This window comes from Gigantopelta aegis, chromosome 14 (genome assembly GCF_016097555.1).
Source record: "Gigantopelta aegis isolate Gae_Host chromosome 14, Gae_host_genome, whole genome shotgun sequence".
Classification (NCBI taxonomy): Eukaryota; Metazoa; Mollusca; class Gastropoda; order Neomphalida; family Peltospiridae; genus Gigantopelta; species Gigantopelta aegis.
In genome coordinates this window covers 27,616,461-27,636,655 of record NC_054712.1, presented here as the reverse complement: position 1 = coordinate 27,636,655, position 20,195 = coordinate 27,616,461, and the positions used below count along the sequence as shown (strand labels likewise).

At 38.0% G+C, this 20,195-nt stretch overlaps 1 protein-coding gene across 2 annotated transcripts in view; it reads right to left on the bottom strand.

Annotated features, from left to right (window-relative positions):
• The window catches only part of LOC121388249 (retinoblastoma-like protein 1), a 158,398-nt gene that overhangs the window by 15,289 nt on the left and 122,914 nt on the right, over positions 1-20,195 (bottom strand). For both annotated transcript variants that reach the window (XM_041519515.1, XM_041519516.1), the window contains one exon: positions 16,652-16,806. In XM_041519515.1, the coding sequence (XP_041375449.1) occupies positions 16,652-16,806 (155 nt within the window). The remainder of the gene's footprint in view (positions 1-16,651; positions 16,807-20,195) is intronic.

Genomic DNA, 20,195 nt, shown 5'->3' with positions numbered 1-20,195 from the left:
ACTGAAGCATCTCACAACAGCAGATCTATCTTGTCTTTGGTGAGTTGGCCACTCAGATTACACATTCCAGGATGGTCGGGACGTACGCAGATGTGCCAGAATGGTTTATACCCAGGACAATCATCTGTGACTTTCGTACTGACGATCGACATGAATGCTAGCGATCTTTTCTGTATTTACTCAACGATGGTCTTTGTATCTAATCATTCCTGGCCATATGGATCAACACCAGTATTAACCTTTGATCAGCCATTGTACTGGGAAGCAAACACCATCATCAAGGAACCTCCAACAAATCCTCTCTTCTCTATTGCTTTTGATTGGGAGGGTTACACAAAGAAATGAGTTTTATTTGCTGCATTGGCTGTATAATTACTGGTTTCGGTCTAAAGCAGATTATACAGAAAGTGTATGCATTTATTTCTGTCAATCATATACACAGAGGAAAGACGGTAAAAGTACAACTTGTTCTTGATACTGCCATACAAGATTTGCTTGTCTCCCAAACGTTTAAAATTACACTGCCCTATACTGAACTGGGTGACGAGTGCAGTCCTCAAAGTAGTGAAGATGAAACCATAGCCGATTCCACAGTTGACATTTCAAACGTAGATATCGAAATACACGCCCAGGTAGAAGATGTGAGGATAGACGAGGAAAAGGATACCAAAGAAGAACTATTTTTAAGAATGCGGCCGTCAGTTCCATCTTACTCACAAGATGCAAGATCTGGAAAAAGACAACCTTGGAGTATACTTTATGTTCAAGATCGGTCATCATGTTCTACGAAGACGTGATCGCTTTTGGGCTGAATTTTCCTCGCACGATAACCAATCTTCAACGATGCATGCTTCTGGTGATGCCGATAAGGTGATTTCCAAAGCAGCTGGTGAATGCATGCAGCTGGTCACCTATTAGTGAAGACACAAACCTTATCGTCTTGTACCACTATGCTGCTATTAAATCAAGCAAACTATACCTTTAGACAATATAAACCAAAGTGTGGGATATCTAGAAAATGAAGATGGTGCTTGGGCAAAAAATGTGTTGCTTACTTCTTGTAATATCCACAATTACAGTTTGTGATAAAACATCAAAGCTTGTTTGTATTGAAAAGGGAGAAGTCCTCAAAAACAATTTTGTTCACCAAAATTACAAGAGTTTTGTTGCATACTTTCTGAAAGAAGATTTAAGCAAAGACATTGCAGTTAAGTATGATTTACACAGCTAATGCAGAAAACAATTTTAGAAATTATCTGTACAAGTTCAAACCGTGCCTCCCAATCAAATGTTTTAGCCTGTCACAGCAAGCGAGTGTTTTTGTTTTTTTTGCAATTTCGACACTGGATTAGTGTAGATGATCATGATGTTGAGTTAGATCCATAGAAATGGAGAAACACACGGTATACACCAAAAACAACTTTGCCACCATACGCCTGAAAAGCTGCTTGAGATAAGTTGCTGTAGGTGTTTTTAAGTTGACATGTGACACAAAATGATATGGAATGTTTTGTTGGTTGCGGAAAATGACGCTGTACGAGTGGTTCTAATTCTCCGATTTCAACAGGGAGTGAAGTCGACTACTGTGAATGGTATATGAAATAGACTTACAGGCCTCCCAGCCACTTTTACATATTAAAATATAGGAAATATAGGAATTTGCATATCAAAATATAGGAGTTTTATAGGAATTTTTAGGTCAAATATAGGAGTTTTATAGAAAAATTTGGACCGATTGTCACGATTATAGGCAATTTACACAGATTTTTCAGCGTGTTAACAGGACTACCTGGCTTTCATTTCAGATAGTCCTTTGAAGTTTCAAGTGGTCCATATTTTTAAACTATTTGTTTTCTCTCAAACAATCTCTTATTCATTGTGATCCATTATTGATAAACTCACTGTAGATATATATAGAACTATTATAATTGTTTCAATCAAAACATTTGTTTAATTTTAGATAATAGGTTCAACAAAATAAATATTAAATGATGTAACCTGAGATGAATAATTGATTGAAACATGCAAGCAGTTTGTCGTTAAAATGTGTGTGCGTGTGTGGTGTGGTGGTGGGGGGGGGGGGGGGGGGGGGGGGGGGGGGGAAAGAGGGGAGAGGGAGAGAGAGAAAGAGAAAGAGAGAAAGAATGGCATTTTTGTAACTCAGTGGAAATTAATATGCACCGTATCGGTAATTTCCATATTGGCATTTCTATTGGCACACCTTGTCTAAATTTAACTCTGATGACGTGTGTACTGTTTTACAAAAACCTGTAACAACTGCCAATCGATATATTATTGTTTTGCTGAGAATGGTCAATTTCGTAGTTCTTTTATTCTGACGTGACGTTGGTAAATTAAACTACCATTCTATGAAAAAGTTTAAGGAATCTGGCGGTTATGTTCCAAATTCAGGTGAGCAGTATCTTGATTGGCACTTGATACACATCTCCCACATTCAAAGTATCTTCTAAATTTCTGACAGGGTGGCTACCTTTCACTGCGAATATAACTCAGTAACATATTTTATTCATTGGCATTTTGGCAAAACAACTGAGTCAAATATAGAAAATCAATCTCAATATAAGAGTTTTATAGGATCCTATAAAAAATATAGGAAATATAGGTCGTCTGGGAGGCCTGTTTTGCAGATGTATGGATGGTGGGCTCATCCTTGATTTATTGGGCGCACAAAAGAACACTTGTTCACCCTCCTGGTCGACACTTGGGACTCAACAACACAAGAATAACTTGGCTTGGCAGAAGAGGGATGAAACGGGCAGAGCTAGTGCCATTCATTAAACAAAAACTGTTAAGGTATTCAGTTCCCGACGTATTGGTAGTGCATCTTGGATCCAATGACCTAGTTTGCTGTAAAGGGTGGGAGCTATGGTTCTTTTTGAACACTTTTCAAGAAAGCTTGGAGAAGAACCTTCAATATGTTGCTTGAGATAAATTTTAGCTTAATGTTAATAGATTCCAGGTTTGATTGACTGATCGGTGGATGGCGTATCCTCGTATGGATGAGTCCTGTGGCAGAATTGTGGCGGCTTGGCACATTAATCTCATTCGTAGGGGACCCTCGTTTGGGATTGGGAATCCTTTGGTAGCTTGGTTATAGGTGCCTCCAACCATTCATAGGGACTCTCGATAGGCCATGTGTATAAATATATTCGCGTAGGTGACTCTCACGGGTGGACAAGCTGCATGAGTATAGCTTTTATGCGCATGAGGGGTGCACCAGGGAAGGGTACAGCTTTTTGTTTTGATTTGTATAGTAGTGATGCCTGCATTTTGGGTTTGTTGTGACAAATCAATTTTGGCGACATTCGAAATCATCTGAGCCATAAATGTTTTGTTACACAAGAACAAAATTTTATTAGGATGCGAGACCACATAATTTTGTAGCCTAGAGTTATCTTTTCTTGATTTCCTTGGTCAGCATTTGTGTTATCCCTTTAGGTGTTATTGAATTATAATACTTTTGCCGTACCACAAGGTCAACCCACCCACCCCACCCATTTATTGGTAAAGGTATAATAATCTCATAGTAATCTGTTTTGTACATCAACAGCTTATATAATGTACAGTAATTTTTCCCTGCTAATATCTTTATAGTTTATTGATATGTACACTGGGTTCCTGCAAACTTCCAAGAATCAAATTTCAAAACTTTTTCATGACTTTTCAAAACATTTAATGACCTTTTCGCACACAAATCTATAAAAATGTACTGCTATGAAATAAAATTGAAATCTGGTAAAACTGAATGTTCTACCTAATAAAAAGACAGGGTTTATACTCTTTAAAGAGGAAAAAACCCAAAGACTTTCAGTGGTGAAAAAGATGGTTTTCAGGGACATAATACATCACAAGAAGTAATTAAAACAAAAAGTGAATATGTATATACAGTCACTGTTTATGGCAGGAGCAGACAAACAGGAGAAAGTGAATATGTATATACAGTCACTGTTTATGGCAGGAGCAGACAAACAGGAGAAAGTGAATATGTATATACAGTCACTGTTTATGGCAGGAGCAGACAAACAGGAGAAAGTGAATATGTATATAGTCACTGTTTATGGCAGGAGCAGACAAACAGGAGAAAGTAAATATGTATATACGAATGAATGAATAAATGTTTAACGACACCCCAGCACAAAAATATACATCGGCTATTGGGTATCACAAATGGTAAGTATATGAAAATATTATTTATATATATTTATGTAAAACCACAGTGTAAGGAGCTGTGGGTGAAAAGTATAATACAATACATAAAATCAAGGTAAGTAGATTTTAAAACTTTACAATTAATTCTGGATGGAATTTAAAAGATTCCAAAACATTTCTGCTGCCAAATATATCATTTCTCGTCGGCTTGAGATGATCACACTCCACCAAAATGTGGTACACTGACAATGTTCACACTGAGGGGGAGGTTCCTTCTTTAAAATAAATGAATGTGTCAGATATGTATGGCCGATGCGGGCACGGCACAAGACTACTTCATCCTTCCTGCACCGCCTGTAAGATGACTGCCACTCTCTCTGGACTGGCTTGACAGAATGAAGCTTGTTCGCAACCGCACCGTCCCAATCATCGTGCCAAGTTGAAAAAAATATATTGGTTAATACAAAATTTAAAATCACTGTAGGGGACCACCAACATGGACACAGGGCAAGTTCAAAGCAGACTTGGCAGCAACATCTGCCTTTTCGTTACTCCTAATGCCAACATGGCTGGGCACCCAACAAAATATAACATCTTTATTGGCAATTGATAAAAAAAAAAAAACTTTTGTATCACCATTCCAACTAACGGGTGCTCCAATTTTATGTACTGTAGAGCTTGGAGACACGAAAGTGAGTCTGTGAAAATAATATATTTGGATGCACAGGAATCCTTAATCTGTTCCAGGGCTTTAATGATTGCCCAGGTTTCAGCAGTAAAGATTGATGCTGAATTGGACCATCTCATGGAAATTATTGCGTCTGATGGAAAAACTGTAGCACAAGCCACAGAATTTCCACCCTGTGATCCGTCTGTGTAAACAGGAATATAATGACAATACCTCTCTTGGATTTCCATGAAATGTTGTTTATAAATAACTGCATCTGTGTGATCTTTCTTTAGATGCACAAGATCGAATACAATTTTTGGTGGTTTGATACATCAAGGTGGCAAAAAAAAAAATATGAAGGCGTTTCCAAAATGTCTGTTAAATCAATGTTGGAAACTGATAAAAACTGCTCAATGCGAAGACCAAATGTTCAAATCGCATTCAGTTTCACATCAAATAACTTCATATATTTATTATCAAACATCGCATTGTATGCAGGATGTTTTGGCATTGATTTAATCTTTGTAGCATACTGCAGAGAAAGCTTTGCACATCTAGCACCCAAACTAGGTTCGTGTGCATCGACGTACAAGCTCTCCACAGGTGAAAGCACCAAGACAAAGCCCAAGTTCCTGGTTATGTATAGGATCTAGCATTTGCAAGTAAGACTTACGTGCTGACCCATACACAATGCACCCATAATCAAGTTTAGACCAAACTAAAGATTTGTAAAGTTGGAGCATAACCTTTCGATCTGCTCCCCATTCAGTCTTGCCAATAACTTTTAAGATATTGAGGGCCTTTAAGCCCATATGTATATACAGTCACTGTTTATAGGCAGGAGCAGACAAACAGGATCAACAACAAATACTGGTAATTCAATTACTGTTGGCAAGCTGATGACAGGGTAAGTCACTTGGAATATCCAGGATTGGCAGTTGTCTAGAGACACCATGCTGCAAAAACTGTGTGTACAAAACTCCTGGGCTGGTAGCAAACCACTTAGTAAATATACTCATACACAGTTGTCAACTTGTTAAAATATTCTGGGCAGCATAAATACAGTCCTTCACTTGTAGCAAATTAAGTATTTACAATCACTGTTTATTATAGGAGCAGACAAATAGACAGGCCTTCTAGAATAAGGTGGCCCGATGCCCGAGGCCAGTGTTTTTTGGATTCGAGCCAGTAATCCCGATGGCAAGTGGTATATAAAAAAATTAAAATCTACAACGCTATGTCCTACGATCATACCAAAAAAAAGAAACATCTAGGGCCTACAAGACACTTCTTTTGATTTGCTATCACATGCAATATTTCACTAACACAATAATCTCTGACCTATCTGTGACATCAATATACCTACTGATATAACTTTATTAAAGTTATAAAGTGTAAACATTGGAAAAACAAAAGTTCATTGTTTTGCCACCATTTTGTTTTTTACACTGATCTCAAAGATTTGTTACTCTAATATGCAAAATGGTAACCAGTCTTTTATTAGTTTTAAAGGTTGCATGTCACTATTTACAAATACTTTAAATGTGTAAATTATTAATTTAATTTATAAAATATGACATAAATTGCAAAAAAGTTTATTTTAAAAGCTTAGGAACACAGTATCATGAAATAGATAAATTTAACAAACTACCCAAATTGAAAAATTACCAATATGGTGTGTGTGTGTTTGGGGGGGGGGGGGGGGGGGGGGGGGGAAGAGAAGCCTTAAACTGCAATACATGTACACTTTATGCTAATAAAGGGTCTTAATTGGTTCTTTTCTCTTTCTGTTTTTTGAGGGGGTGGGTGGGGGGCGAGTTCCCATCCATCAGTAAATAAATAATGCTGTTAATTGTTGTAATATCTCGGTAACATGGATTATTTTTTGTAACTTAGGTGGTTTTAGTGGAAACAATTAGGTATGGTAACTTTATTCTAAACTGATGAGCCCAATGAGCCTATCTGTTGTGTAAACTGAGAAATTGATTAAACATGATCTCAGTATGAAAAATGGACATTAAAAAGTTAATTATTTTATTTAAGTTTTTTTGTTTTATCAACAGCTAAAATTGGGCAAGTGAATTTTTCACCATGGCCAGTGAATTTTCAAATCCACTGGCCCTATGGCAAGTGAATTTTAAAAATATTCTAGAACCCCTGCAAATAGGTAAAACACAAGTTGCATATCACTTGGCTACACTAGCCCGTCTGGAATCTATGTAGGAAAGAAGCTCTTTCAGCTGACTTTCTTTAGCCTTTGCAACTTTTCTGACACTGTTGGTAACACTCAGGAGGCTTAAGTCATTTTTCTGCTCTGCCATGTTTGCATGTTCGTCAGCAGTTTTTAGCAGTTGATGGATGTGTGCCTCTAGCCTTGCCTTCTTTCTCATCAAGATGGCAAGTTTTTCATCTTCAGCTTCTCTCTTTTTTGATCTGTCAGCTTCTTCTGTCCTTTTCCTTTGCTCTTCCAGGTAAAGTCTGTACCTATTCCTGGCATTTGATGCTGATGACATAGTTCTTTGGACAGCTTTACATTCTAGATCCTCCAACATCATACATGACAAATGTGGTCAAGAATTACCCTCCTTGCTATAAGGGATAGGGCTCTCTGATTATCTGCTACAGCCTCCTAGTTCACAGAAAAGCCCCTTTTTACATCAGCTTCTCCATGGGATAGCGACAAAAAAGCTTGACTACTGGCCAAGGCTGGCAGAATTCTTTCTTGTTGCCAAGATGAAAGCAATCATTTTCACGTGAGGAGGATTCCAGACTGCTTGTTGCATCGAATGAATTTCAATGTCTCATCTAAGAACAGTTTGTATTCCTTGAGGATCTTGTCGCAAGCACTGATGTCTAGCCTGCCTGCACTCACAAGGCAATTCAGACAGTTATGAAAGGATGATACACATCAAGCAGGATCCTTCAAAATGGCTTCAGGAGAGAGACAGGTTAAGTTTCTCACCAAAATTGTCGTCACTGGTGATTTCATCAGAAGCTTGTTCACTATGTCCAACAGAAAACGTCTACAGTCCAATCTGACAGACAAAACATCCCTGTCTGAAATCCTTTTCTGCTTCTTCATATCACGTAGTGCATAACATGTTGCAAAGCCAACATCAATTTTGGAAAACATCCATGTGATATTTTGACTTTCCTGGTTCAAAATCAACTAGCTGCTTCACATTCTGAATTTCATCCAGATATTTCTTCTCTACAAAGCGATCAAGCAGACCTTTGATCAACTGAAACAAATCAGTTGCTAGAAAAGGAAGCAGAGGCTTTTCTGACTGGAATGCAACTAGAAATGGCTTCATCTCATTGGCCACTGACAGGAAAAACTGAAGCTTTGCAATGAATAATGGAGAAGAGGTAGATTCCTTCAATGCCTTGAATGATTTCAAGGTAGGTTCCTTCTGAAGCGATTTCACATACTGATTCAGAGGTGGAAGAATTCTAAGGATCTTCTCCACCACACTGTCATTCTCCAACCAGCGGTGCTTGCCGAACTTTGGTGGCAGTTCTACACAACCACTTTTCTTCTTGAAATCCTCACATCTAGCTGGCGAGTCTTTAAAGTAACAATACAGATCACTCAGAATCTCCTCAACAGCCTGCACGGAATGAATTGTGCACATTGTGAAGACCACATGAGCCAGTTTGTGCGAGTGCGAATAATTTTAACATGCTCATATACCACTAGAGTTTCGAGCATGTCCATCCCGGGGCCTGTCTTTGGATAGCCAGTGACTTACTCCGGGACAGAAGCCAGTTTGTAAAAGACATATGCCTGGATGAAATTTTTGAATTTCCCCATTCAAAAGCTCATGAACCTTCCAGTTGACATTTGGTCCATCCACGGAGAGTAGAGGGGATGATTTTCCGCGATCACGGAAAAACGGACGGAATCGCGGAATTTAGTAACTGAAAGTTAAATGGAATTTGCAATTTTAAAAAAATAACCTTCAAAAGTTGTATTTCTGGTTCAAGCACCATAATAAATATTTTTAGTAGTTTTAAGATTCAATATTGATAATATACGCATAGTGTTTTGGTATGCGAACTTTCATGGAGTGTACTGTATGCCTAAATATTTTCAGAACCGTTAATTCTTGGAAGTTACGCTTAACTGTAAGCTTGCAACAAAGCATGTGACTGTTTACCCGTGTCACTTTACATAGTGAAATTTAACTTGAAATATAAAAATAAACATTTACTAATACAATTTTAGAATGTTGATTATATAATAAGATTTCTAGTACGTTCAATTTCGATATTTTTCAATAATACTTATTACGATTCAAAAGCATAGCCAATTTACACAACGCTTTCGCCAGAAAACGTAATTTCGTAAAACTTTGGGCATATTCGTTAATTTGTACGGAAATATTTCACATTTATAGTCCGTCCCACGGGGAACGCCTTTTTTCATGCTACGGAATTTACTACGTTATTTATTTCTGAACCGATTGTTTTCTAAATTGCACACAAAAATAGCATTTTACTTTTCTTCTCACCGGTTTATTATTGTAACACATGTAGCATGTGCTACAGACCCTGCGGTTCAGGGGGTCCTGAGGTGAGGCATTGTGTACATTTTCCCCCCTCTCCCCGAGGAGGTTGCAAAATATATATCTTGGAAATTGGGCCCAGCTGTTATTTGTGCTACAGGCTCCGCTAATCCTTAAACTGGCTCTGAATATATAATTCTAGGCAAATATATATTTTTTAAAAGTTATAAAATAATGTCGAAACTTTAAATGATCGACAGAACAGTGTTTAGTTTCGGTTCACTACCACTGGCCTATATCCAGATTGACCCGACCTCCTTTGAATATTTAATTTGTGCACACGGCACACTAGTTAGGTTACAGAGAAACATATATGTGTAATCGAGTGAGTACTAAAATTCTGACGTGTGCCCTCTGTCCCCCACCTTTTTTTTTTTTGGTTCACGCTTTGTAATCATACTGAAACTAATAAAACGTTATCATGTATTTATTTATTTATACATATTTTTTGGCAACTAATGTAAGATTACGAACAATACATTACCAAAGTTCTTGTTCATATTTTCGTGAAAATAGCGGGGTTTGTCAACGGTGTGTTTTGTTTATAAATGAATCTTACCCATAATCCATCAGATGAAATGAAACTGAAAGCCACACAATCAACAATTATTTATTGCTTGAATTTAAGGGAGAATGGATCTCTTTATTATTATTAAATACAAAAAAATAATTAACCGTAATTATGTTTGTGGCTTTGTTTTAACCGCGGCTTATTTAAAGGTGCGGTTTATTTACGGATGAAGGTGGGAACCAAATGGTGCGGTTTATACACCTTTTTTTTTAAAGTTTGTTTTAAAAATTATTTGTACAGGTATTTAAAAAAAATAGCAATAGCAAACCAGCTCAGAGCTGGAACAATATAACAAATGTATATAGTTTATAACAATAAAACATGACACTAATTGAACACAAAAACGGAATTTGCAAAAATCTAAAACGGAATGTGGCAAAATCTGAAACGGAAAATCATCCCCTCTAGGAGAGCTAAACACAGTTCCTGGATCCAAAGTCAGTAACAATAGGCAATAATGTGTCCAATAGGTCATTAGCTGTCGCATGACCAAGAAATTCAGATCGACAAAAACAAGTCTGCACAAGTTGGCTTTCATCATCTCAGAATCGCACATACATATCACACTGTTTCTCTTTGATGACTTTGTTCAAACATGAGAACATAGCCACTGGATTTTCTGATATTCTCTAGCAACAGTGACGAGAAATAGGGTGCAAGTCCATGAACAGCAAGGTATGATGTTTTGTTCTCACCACAGCTGAACTTCTGTGCTATACTGCTATCACGAAACATTAAGGAAAATATATGTGAAACATCTGCATTGGTGTTGAATGCACTGTGTGTTTTAGCAGTTCTTAATGTCCATAAAATGTATGACTTCAGTACGTCAGTTGACGAAACGAACTCTTGCACTGTAGTAGATGGTGAAGCTGAAGTTGCTAATGAAGACTTTCTCACACTTGCTGTACTGCTGCAACCTGATTGGAATTAAGAAGGTGGTGATGGGTTTCTCACTGAGTCTTCAAACACTTCACATTCTCTTGGTGCACGCTATGTGACAGGAAGTGATTGCTTGCACTCTGATAAGTATGATAGAAAATATCTCGGCCAATGCGAAAATTTCAAAACTTTTCCATGACTTTTCAGTTTTAACAAAAATTTCAAAACTTTTTAAGGCCCTTGAAAAGTATTTTGCAAATTTCAAAACTTTTCCAGGTTTTTAATGACTGCAGGAACCCTGACTTGAGCATGTGGATTAGCAGCCTGTGCTTGGGGTGGTGTGGGGGTTTTTTGTTTTTGTTTTTTTTCCTCCAAGTAGCCCGCCGGGCTTATGTCATGGGCGAAACTGGAACATGATTTGATGCGCAGTACTCCAGTGATCAATTTTAAGGAATTTGGTTGCTTGCCCAGAGCGGAAGTATATACTCACATTGAGGTTCCCCTTCCAAAAATTTGGTTGCCCTGATTTCATCTGTGTTTTGAAAATAGAGTTATATTTATATTCCAATAAAACAGCAACCAACAGGTTTGTAATTAATGTGTTGTCACTGTAAAATGTAATATGTACTGTTTGACAATACAATACATCACTTTTTAATATTTTAATAAGGTTTTGCATTAGAAATTAAAACTTTTTTGGTGAATGATTAAGACCAGAATATAATTCAAAACACATTACTGATACACACTTCAGTTCCTTTTTTTGCAAGTCCAAATGCAAATTAAAAAGGTAGAGATAAGATTTGGATGAATCCAAAATGGAGTCAAACACACCACACTGGGTACTGAAACATCAAAAGCAATGTCATCAACATCAGAAACATTCAACATTAGAACAGTTAGTCGTCCGACGGGCAGCTAGTATCATAGAATTAAGTTGCCCGACTCAGGCCGACCAACTTTCCAGAAGTTTCCGAAAATCCGGAATTTTCGTCACGTACTCGGAATTCCGGAATTTATGCCAACTATCTGGAATTTGTTTTCAAATTCACTCGAATTGGGTTTTTTAAGTAATTAATTCTTATTACATTCTACATTTTTAGCATTAAATATCTTTATCACTTATTTCAACCTGAGCTCCGTTTTGTCTAGTTTGTGCCATTAACATTCATTTTTTGGGGGTTTTTTTAGACTCGAATAGTTTATGTATTCATTTTAAAGGTATTTTAAATAGCATAGACTTACGTTCCTACAGGGCAGGCATCGGTTCTATGGCGATGTATGCAATTTTTTAACCGTGGATGAAAGCATGAATATTTTACAACAACGCTACGATCGTACAAAAACCAAACAAAAATCGAACCGACAATTGTCTTCTTTTTATTGGCTTTCACATGCAACATTTGACTAAATAATATTTGGCCACAACTAATCTATTATATGATGCATCCATGACATTAATATACCTACCGATATTATTTTATTCAAGTTAAATAATAACGCGATTTGTTTCTGTACACTGGCTCCCCAAAAGTGTTACTGTAATAGTAATGCAAAGCGGCAGCCAGTCTTAATGTGGATAGATGTTTCGATCCCGGACCAGTTCACCACAAATCAGTTCGACCCCACTACATGCATATAATGAAATAGTGCATATGTGGCAATGTACCTACAGAAACATAACATTGGTCCCAAGTTTGTTTGTCACTTTATTGCTAATGTGTAGGTGGGAGTCTTAAACTGTAATAGAATATTTGCTAATAAAGTGGGGGGGTTTTGTGTGAATTCGTTGATGATTTTTGGTGTGTAGGTGTGTGGGGGTGGGGGTGGGGGGTGGGGGGGGGGGGGTCTTTTTATGAGGAAGTTCCAACTCACATATAAATAATGATATACTCATTTCTATTGTCATTTTGCAAATAGATGTCAAACGTGACATTTTTCGCAGTTAAAAATTACTTTTATGAAAATGACATTTTTGCACACTTTAAATTATTGTTTTGAAAAGGGTGTTCGCGCACATAAAAATTAAAATATCAGAAAATTCCGGGAAAATATTTCCATTAGGTTGGTTACCCTGCCGACTAAATATTAGGTCGCCACAGACGACCGTTAAAATTGAGTGCTGTACTCTGTGGCATATTAACCAATCAGAGCTATTGGGGTCATAGAGAATAATACATGAGTGGCAGTTATCTCACAACGAGGTGTTTTAAAATGTATTTAACAAGTGAAAGCGAGTGTGATACATTTTTAAAAGAGTTTAAGGAGTTATTTAAAAAATAAAAATAATAATATGAGGGATCTATAATTCAGTCGGTAATGCACACCTAAGACACTTGGGTCCTCAGAACCAGTGGGTTTTTCCCATTCCAACTATCCTGATCATGTTCGTTGTACATAATAATGAAACTCAAGACAAGTAGATTCCTACACGTTTAACTATCAAACCCTCTTAACTCTGAAAAGGTATCTATAATTGTGTGCATAAAATTATCTGAATAGTACATATTTTAATTAAAAAACCAAATTGTCTGCATCAGTGTATGTCATAATTATATTTCCATGGCTGTTAACAAAAGTAAAATCTTGTGACTGAAATTTCAAGGTAATGGTAATATTTATATGACAATTGTAGTCCACTTTAAACATGTATTTCTCCCATCCCACACCCTGTTATTTTTTTTATTTGACAAAAACATTAATTTGATGGGTCCTGCAGTGAACCTATATTAATGGTAATAGCAGTGGCGTAGGCAGGATTTTGTATTTGGGGGGTTGGGGGGGCGCGGTGGTGGCGCACTTGTGTAGTGGGATATGACACAGAAACCTTTTAAGTTATTAATAAGCGAAAAGGTAAATATTTCCCAGGATGGGGGGGGGGGGCATACATTTACATCGGGTGGCCGTTGTGTTATTGCAAATTCATTATGGGAGGGGGGGGGGGGGGGGGTTGTTAAAAATTGAGGTAAAAGCTAATGTCTGATATTGCATTACGCTAATGTTGAATAGTCCTTTGTTGATCTTTGTGTCATTTAACAATATGTAACGCAAAATCTTGCAGTTTCAATACCCCTCTCCCCTTGTAACGTTTTGTGACCGTGTCATATTTTACTTTGGGGTCTTTAGTAATACATATATGTTAACATAAAATGGCAATGACTGGTTGCATTTTACTTTATGAATTAATATTACGTTGCACAATAACCCCCCCCCCCCCCACCTCCCCCCCAATTATGTTTTGTCACATCCCATAATTCCCACTCTCCTTAGTGCACGTTGCGTAGTTCTCGAATGATCCCATTATTCAATTGTAAATAATAAAAAAGTAACATACTGCTGGTCGGTAAATGTTATATTTGACCGGATCAACTTTATTAAGTTTCAATATCTATAATACGCAATCTAATATCTCCCAGCAGAACTATTACATTGTAACAGTGTTCAAACTCGCACGTGCTGTTCATCATATGATGTGACATCGGGTACGGCCATTACTTCAAAGGGAGTGAGTAGCACATTTAAATTAAAGGTAGGGTTTTTTTCACTTAAGTTACAACTACTGTAGAAACATTTGTTTTGTTTTTTTAATTACAAAAAACATACCAAAAATAATAATATAATAATAATAAAATATTTGAAGAAAAAAAGTACGAAACATATGTACACCTTTTTACAAAATAAGATCGTCTGCTTAAAATAGCACAGCAAAAGTGCAGGGTGCACATTAAGTCAATACTTTACTTTCTACGTCCGTTCGGACTATGTAAATAGTGGATTGGACGTGTTGCGATAGATCCCAAATGTGTGTTAACGCAAATGAATGAATTAAAACAAAAAGTTGTATTCTTCTACCAAAACTGTATTATATCAGACAATGTAGGCATTACCGTATTTGACCGGAAATAAGCCCAGGGGGCCAAGACAACTCATTGTGAGCTTAGCATGGGGTGGGCTTATTCTCAAACAAGGGGCCAGTTTTGTTGAGAAAAAAAATAAAAAATAAAAATAAATAAATAATAATAATTAAATGAACTAGGAAGAAAACAAAAATCGTTCAGTAGCACCTATTAATTAGTGTTCCATTTGTTATTAATAAATAATAATTATTTATTAATTAAATTGGTTTTTTTACTAGTATCTAATTATCAGAAACACACCTTCTATGTTACAATTACTTACCAGTTCTGTTTATTTACATTCAAAATTTAATGCTGAGAAGTCTTAAAACAACAGCAATTAACAAACTCAATAGCGTATACACACGTTTCTGACACACACAGCCAGCTTACACTACAAAGAATTGTCAATCTAGGTCATTGTTCTTAGCCAATCAGAATAAGGTATTTGCCTAATTAGCATTAACTGCGAACCCAGTGTGGTGGTAAAAATAGACATTGGTTTTGGTTCAGACTTGGGCTTGTGTACATACTTCAAAGAAATACTGCAGGCATGAAATTGGAAACAATGTTATACACTGTTACTGTTAGACTGTTAAATCTCACAAGTGTTAAAATATTGTGTTACATTTGTGTTTAATTATCTGCAGGAGGTATGACCTTTTAAATGAGCTTTGAGCAAACTTGCAGTTTCATGTTATTTATAAGGTGACGAAGTTGGGGGTGGGCTTATTTACGAATGAAGGCCTAATTTCTTAAATACTATCAAAACGGAGGGGGGCTTATTCAAAGTCATGGGCTAATTTCCAGTCAAATACGGTATTACTAAAAACTACGACACAACAGACTGTATCAAAACAGGATAAAACTAATTTGCATATCCAAGTCAGACTTGTTCATCACATGTTCGTAATCGATCGGAAAACCAAAACGAAACTTGTTCGATGTCATTTTTTTTTTTAAATATACAATTAGCTAAATTTTAAAACATTTTTATGAGTTCAAATATTCGCGATAAGAGCAACTTTGGGAATCTTTATTGGGAAACTGTTGGGTCGAAGGGTCTAATTGGGGAAAAGGTTTGATATTGGATTGGGAATTTACGTTAGGGGAATGGGGCCGTTCATCGGCCCCAAAATGTATGGTAGATTATACCCATCCGACAGGTACCTAAAGGGGGATCAGTGGGGCAAAGGAAACGGCCGAAGTGATCGGGTTGAAAAAAAAAAAGACTGAAAAAAATAATTTCCACAATTTCTCTCATGACGGAAATCTGTCTCACGACGGATAGTTAACAGCCATGTATTTCTATAGCAGTGCAGTGCTCCTGAATTTTTTTAATAACTCCATTCCTGAAACGGAAAATAAGTCAGACTACACTAATGAACCAAACAAAAATTAGAAGAAAACATTACTGGTTTATTGGTTCATTTTTGCAACATGTCTCCACATTTATACCTACCAATTACTTCTTAGAGCACAGCTGAATTTCTAGTCCAATGGGAGCTTCATATTTGGTCACGTGAAGTACATTTATATCCCGATAAAGCACTTCAGACATTCACTTTGTAAGCGGTATTACTGCACGTGCAGCTCTAAGACAGTTAGAGGACGAGTAACAATACTTTATCGGCGTATAAAGGTAGTGTCGCACGAGAAAACGCTTGGCTTATGCCTCGCCTTTGTCTCGTGCGACACTACCTTTATACGCCGACAAAGTATTGATACTCGTCCTCTAACTATTACATAAAGTAATAATGTTTGGTTTTCACTCACCTTAGCATCTTGACGAGTGCGATTTTTCACTCACCTAAGTGTTTTGAGGTGTGCGATTTGTCACTCACCATGGTTTTTCAAAAGCCAAAGACCGACTATCTAAAGAGAACATACTTACTGTGTTATAGAATTCTATGAGGTCACCTCTCTCCTCGCCCAGGTCAAACGTTGACCCCATTCCTGTTAGCTTCGTTGGTGTAGGAGGCTGACTGTTTGGGTTTGGGACTGGCAAAGTACTGGTGGACCGAATATATATCAAATTCTCGGCACGCCCTGCAAAACAAAAGTCCAATCACATCATTTAGCTACAAATAATTAGGGGTGCAACGATACGGTCAAAACCGTATTGCGATATAAGAAACTGTATTGCCATAGCTGCCAACATTTAAAAACGGGAAAGAGTAATCATTTTCGCATGAATTGTGACCCGTCGTATAAACCCTTTTGCTGTGTAAAATATCCAGATATTTGTTTATGAATTGTTTTATCGCTGGCCTCAACGATGTCCTGGTGTTTCTTCGTTTTGATGTGCCTTTGGCAATAATTTTTCCCTGCCATGGGCAACAAAAAAATCAACACGACATAAAGTGCAAAATGCACTAGTATTACTAACAGAATTATATAAGCATTTATATTCACTCCAAAATTGTGAACATTTCCGTCTCAGTTTTTTGCTATATGACCGCATCTGGCTGTAGTACCGGTCCGAACAGGTGGTTCATTAACCGATTCACTCCGGCTGTCACTTGTGCTATATACCCATGTCCCAAAAGGTCGATGCACAATATTACAAAATAACATGGGCAAAATACAGCCAGAAGGCTTACCATTAAACATACATATTGTTTTAATTCTTCATCATTTCCTAGAAGTGAATATGTGGATCATAACATGTGCCACAATTAGGAACTATAGTGGATTGTCATCAATCAACTCTCACCCGGAAGTGATCTGTGTAGTGAGACCCAAACTACGTCTATCCCGAAGTGTGTTGCGCGCGCCAAAAAATTTCCGTGCGCATTTGCGGCTAGTTGGGCGAGTCCAATTTATGTGATTCGTAGGGGTGGTAGGCTATTACAAAAAAACCCAGGAAAACGCGGATTTGCCGTAATCTGTCAGATTACGGGCGTAATGGCGTAACAAGTGATGGAAAATCGTAATGATTCCGCATAAATCGTAATGGTTGGCAGCCCTGTATTGCAATATAGTTGATATTATTTAAATTTAATATTTATGGGTTGGGTTTGGGTTTTTTTTTAATGAAAACAGAAGGCATAACTTTTTAATGATCTTTATTTTTTAACACAATACTAGTCTACTAGAACACCGGTGTGACGGTGTCAAACTATTTATAAATTGTCACATTCGGAAATCCTTACTATCGGGCTTTTCCGGTGCTACTCGCTTGACACGGAAATGTACGTATTGAGTCGCAATGTTTTGGCATATCGACCGAACCAGAGCCGAGGTATTTTGAACGATCGGCCGAAGTATTCCGAGTTCAGCGAAAAACAGCGAAGTGTGATTCTCGTTTGTTGGTTTATTTCTTTGAAGATGATAGCCGTAGCCATATCTCAACATAAATGAACAATGAATGATAATGTGTAAGTAACAAAACATTTATTTGTAATTATCGTTAACTGGTTAACACATTTTGTTTAAAAGTTAGAACCAAGTATAACCGACTTATCACTTCATATGCCAACAAGTAAGCTGACTACGCTTGACATGATTGTTACATTTCGTGTCATCACCAATTAATAAAATGATGTGGTTTTTGTTTGTTTGTTTGTTTGCCTATTTCAAGTCAAATAAGATACAAGGGAAAAAAAGTGTATGAAAATCACGATACGCAAAACTGTACCGCGGTTCGTATCGAGCTGATCAATTATTGCGGTATACCGGTTTATCGTTACAGCACTACAAACAATGCAAAAAATTTCTAACAATTGTTTTTAATAAAAAATTGTCATCATCAAAGTATAAAATTTTATAAGGTTATTATATTTTAATATTATAAGCAAGCAATAATAAATATATTATTTCTCAGACAATATCGTAAATATAAAGTAAGATTTTAAAAAGAATACCCTAGACACTTTAATTGGCTTTCCTAAATATACTAAAACGCAAAAGAAACGCAGGTCCTGAAAATGCGAAAGAATTGCACTTTGTAAAGCAGTATCTTTGGTGGAATTGAACCTCAACTGTGTTAAAGGACATGGCACACACCCACACCGCAGTCCCACCTGCGTGTCAATTTCATTACCTGTGTGACGTCACGAATTCTCAAAACACGTTGTTTGCACGTGCTGGATCATCCGTATCATGAATCCAGTGCAAACACACTCATTGAAATGCTTATAAAGCCTACACACCTGGATTTAATCGCATAAATTCAATTTGAGTAGTGACAGACAACAGAATCACATTTTAAAAATGCCGCGACTGACACAACTCCAGCGAGGGATGGCCATCGGGATGTTGCAAGCCGGACAGACCCGTACTGCTGTAGCCAGACAATTGGGATGTCATGTTTCGACAATCGCACGCCTTTCTCAACGTCACCAAATCACTGGATCTGTGAACGATCGACCACGCACCGGCCGCCCGAGGGTGACAACCGCAGCCCTAGACCGGTACATCCGGGTGACCCACCTTAGGAATCGGATGCTGCCAGCAGCTAACACCGCTCACCAGGTGCGTGGTCCACGTGGTCCAGTGTCCGCCGATACCGTCCGACGCCGTCTGAGGGCAGCAGGACTCCGTAACCGCCGTCCTTATGTGGGACCAATATTGACCCCTCGGCACCGCCAACAACGTCAACAGTGGGCGCAACAACATCAAAGATAGCGACGTGGCCAGTGGCAACAAGTTCTGTTTACTGATGAGAGCCGTTACAATCTTTCCAACGCTGATGGCCGAATCCGAGTATGGCGACGTCGACATGAACGTTACTCCGACTGCTGCGTTCTGCAGGCCGACCGATGGGGCGGGGGTAGTGTGATGGTGTGGGGTGGGTTCTCATTCAACCACAGAACACAACTTCATGTGTTCAGACAACGCGTTAATGCCGCCGTGTACCAAAATGACGTCATCAACAATCACGTCGTTCCCTTCTTTGCCGCTCACCCACGTGTGCGCTTGCTGCAGCAAGACAATGCCAGGCCGCACACTGCCAGGGCAACACAGGCGTTGCTGGCTCAGCACAACATCCCAACGTTGCCGTGGCCAGCCTTATCACCGGACATGGCGCCTATCGAACACGTCTGGGATGAAATCGGACGTCGCCTTCAGGCTCGCGGACAACCTCAGAATATGCAGGCGCTGGAGGCAGCATTGGTCCATGAATGGAACTCACTCCCTCAGCCATTCTTTCAACGGCTTGTCAACTCAATGAGGAGACGTTGCACTGCCTGTTTGAATGCCCAGGGTGGTCACACGCGATACTGACTTTGACAATGCTACAGGTCGTCTCTTTCACATTTTTAACATGGACCCCCACCCTACTTTATGACATGAAACAATAGCCAAAAAGGAATTCAATCAAACATTTCCAACACCAATGTGTGCCGAATTGGTGTAGCTCCAAAATAAATGTTGAAATCTTCATTTCGTTTTGTTTTTTTAATATTTTATATCCAATTTAATGAGAACCTGCG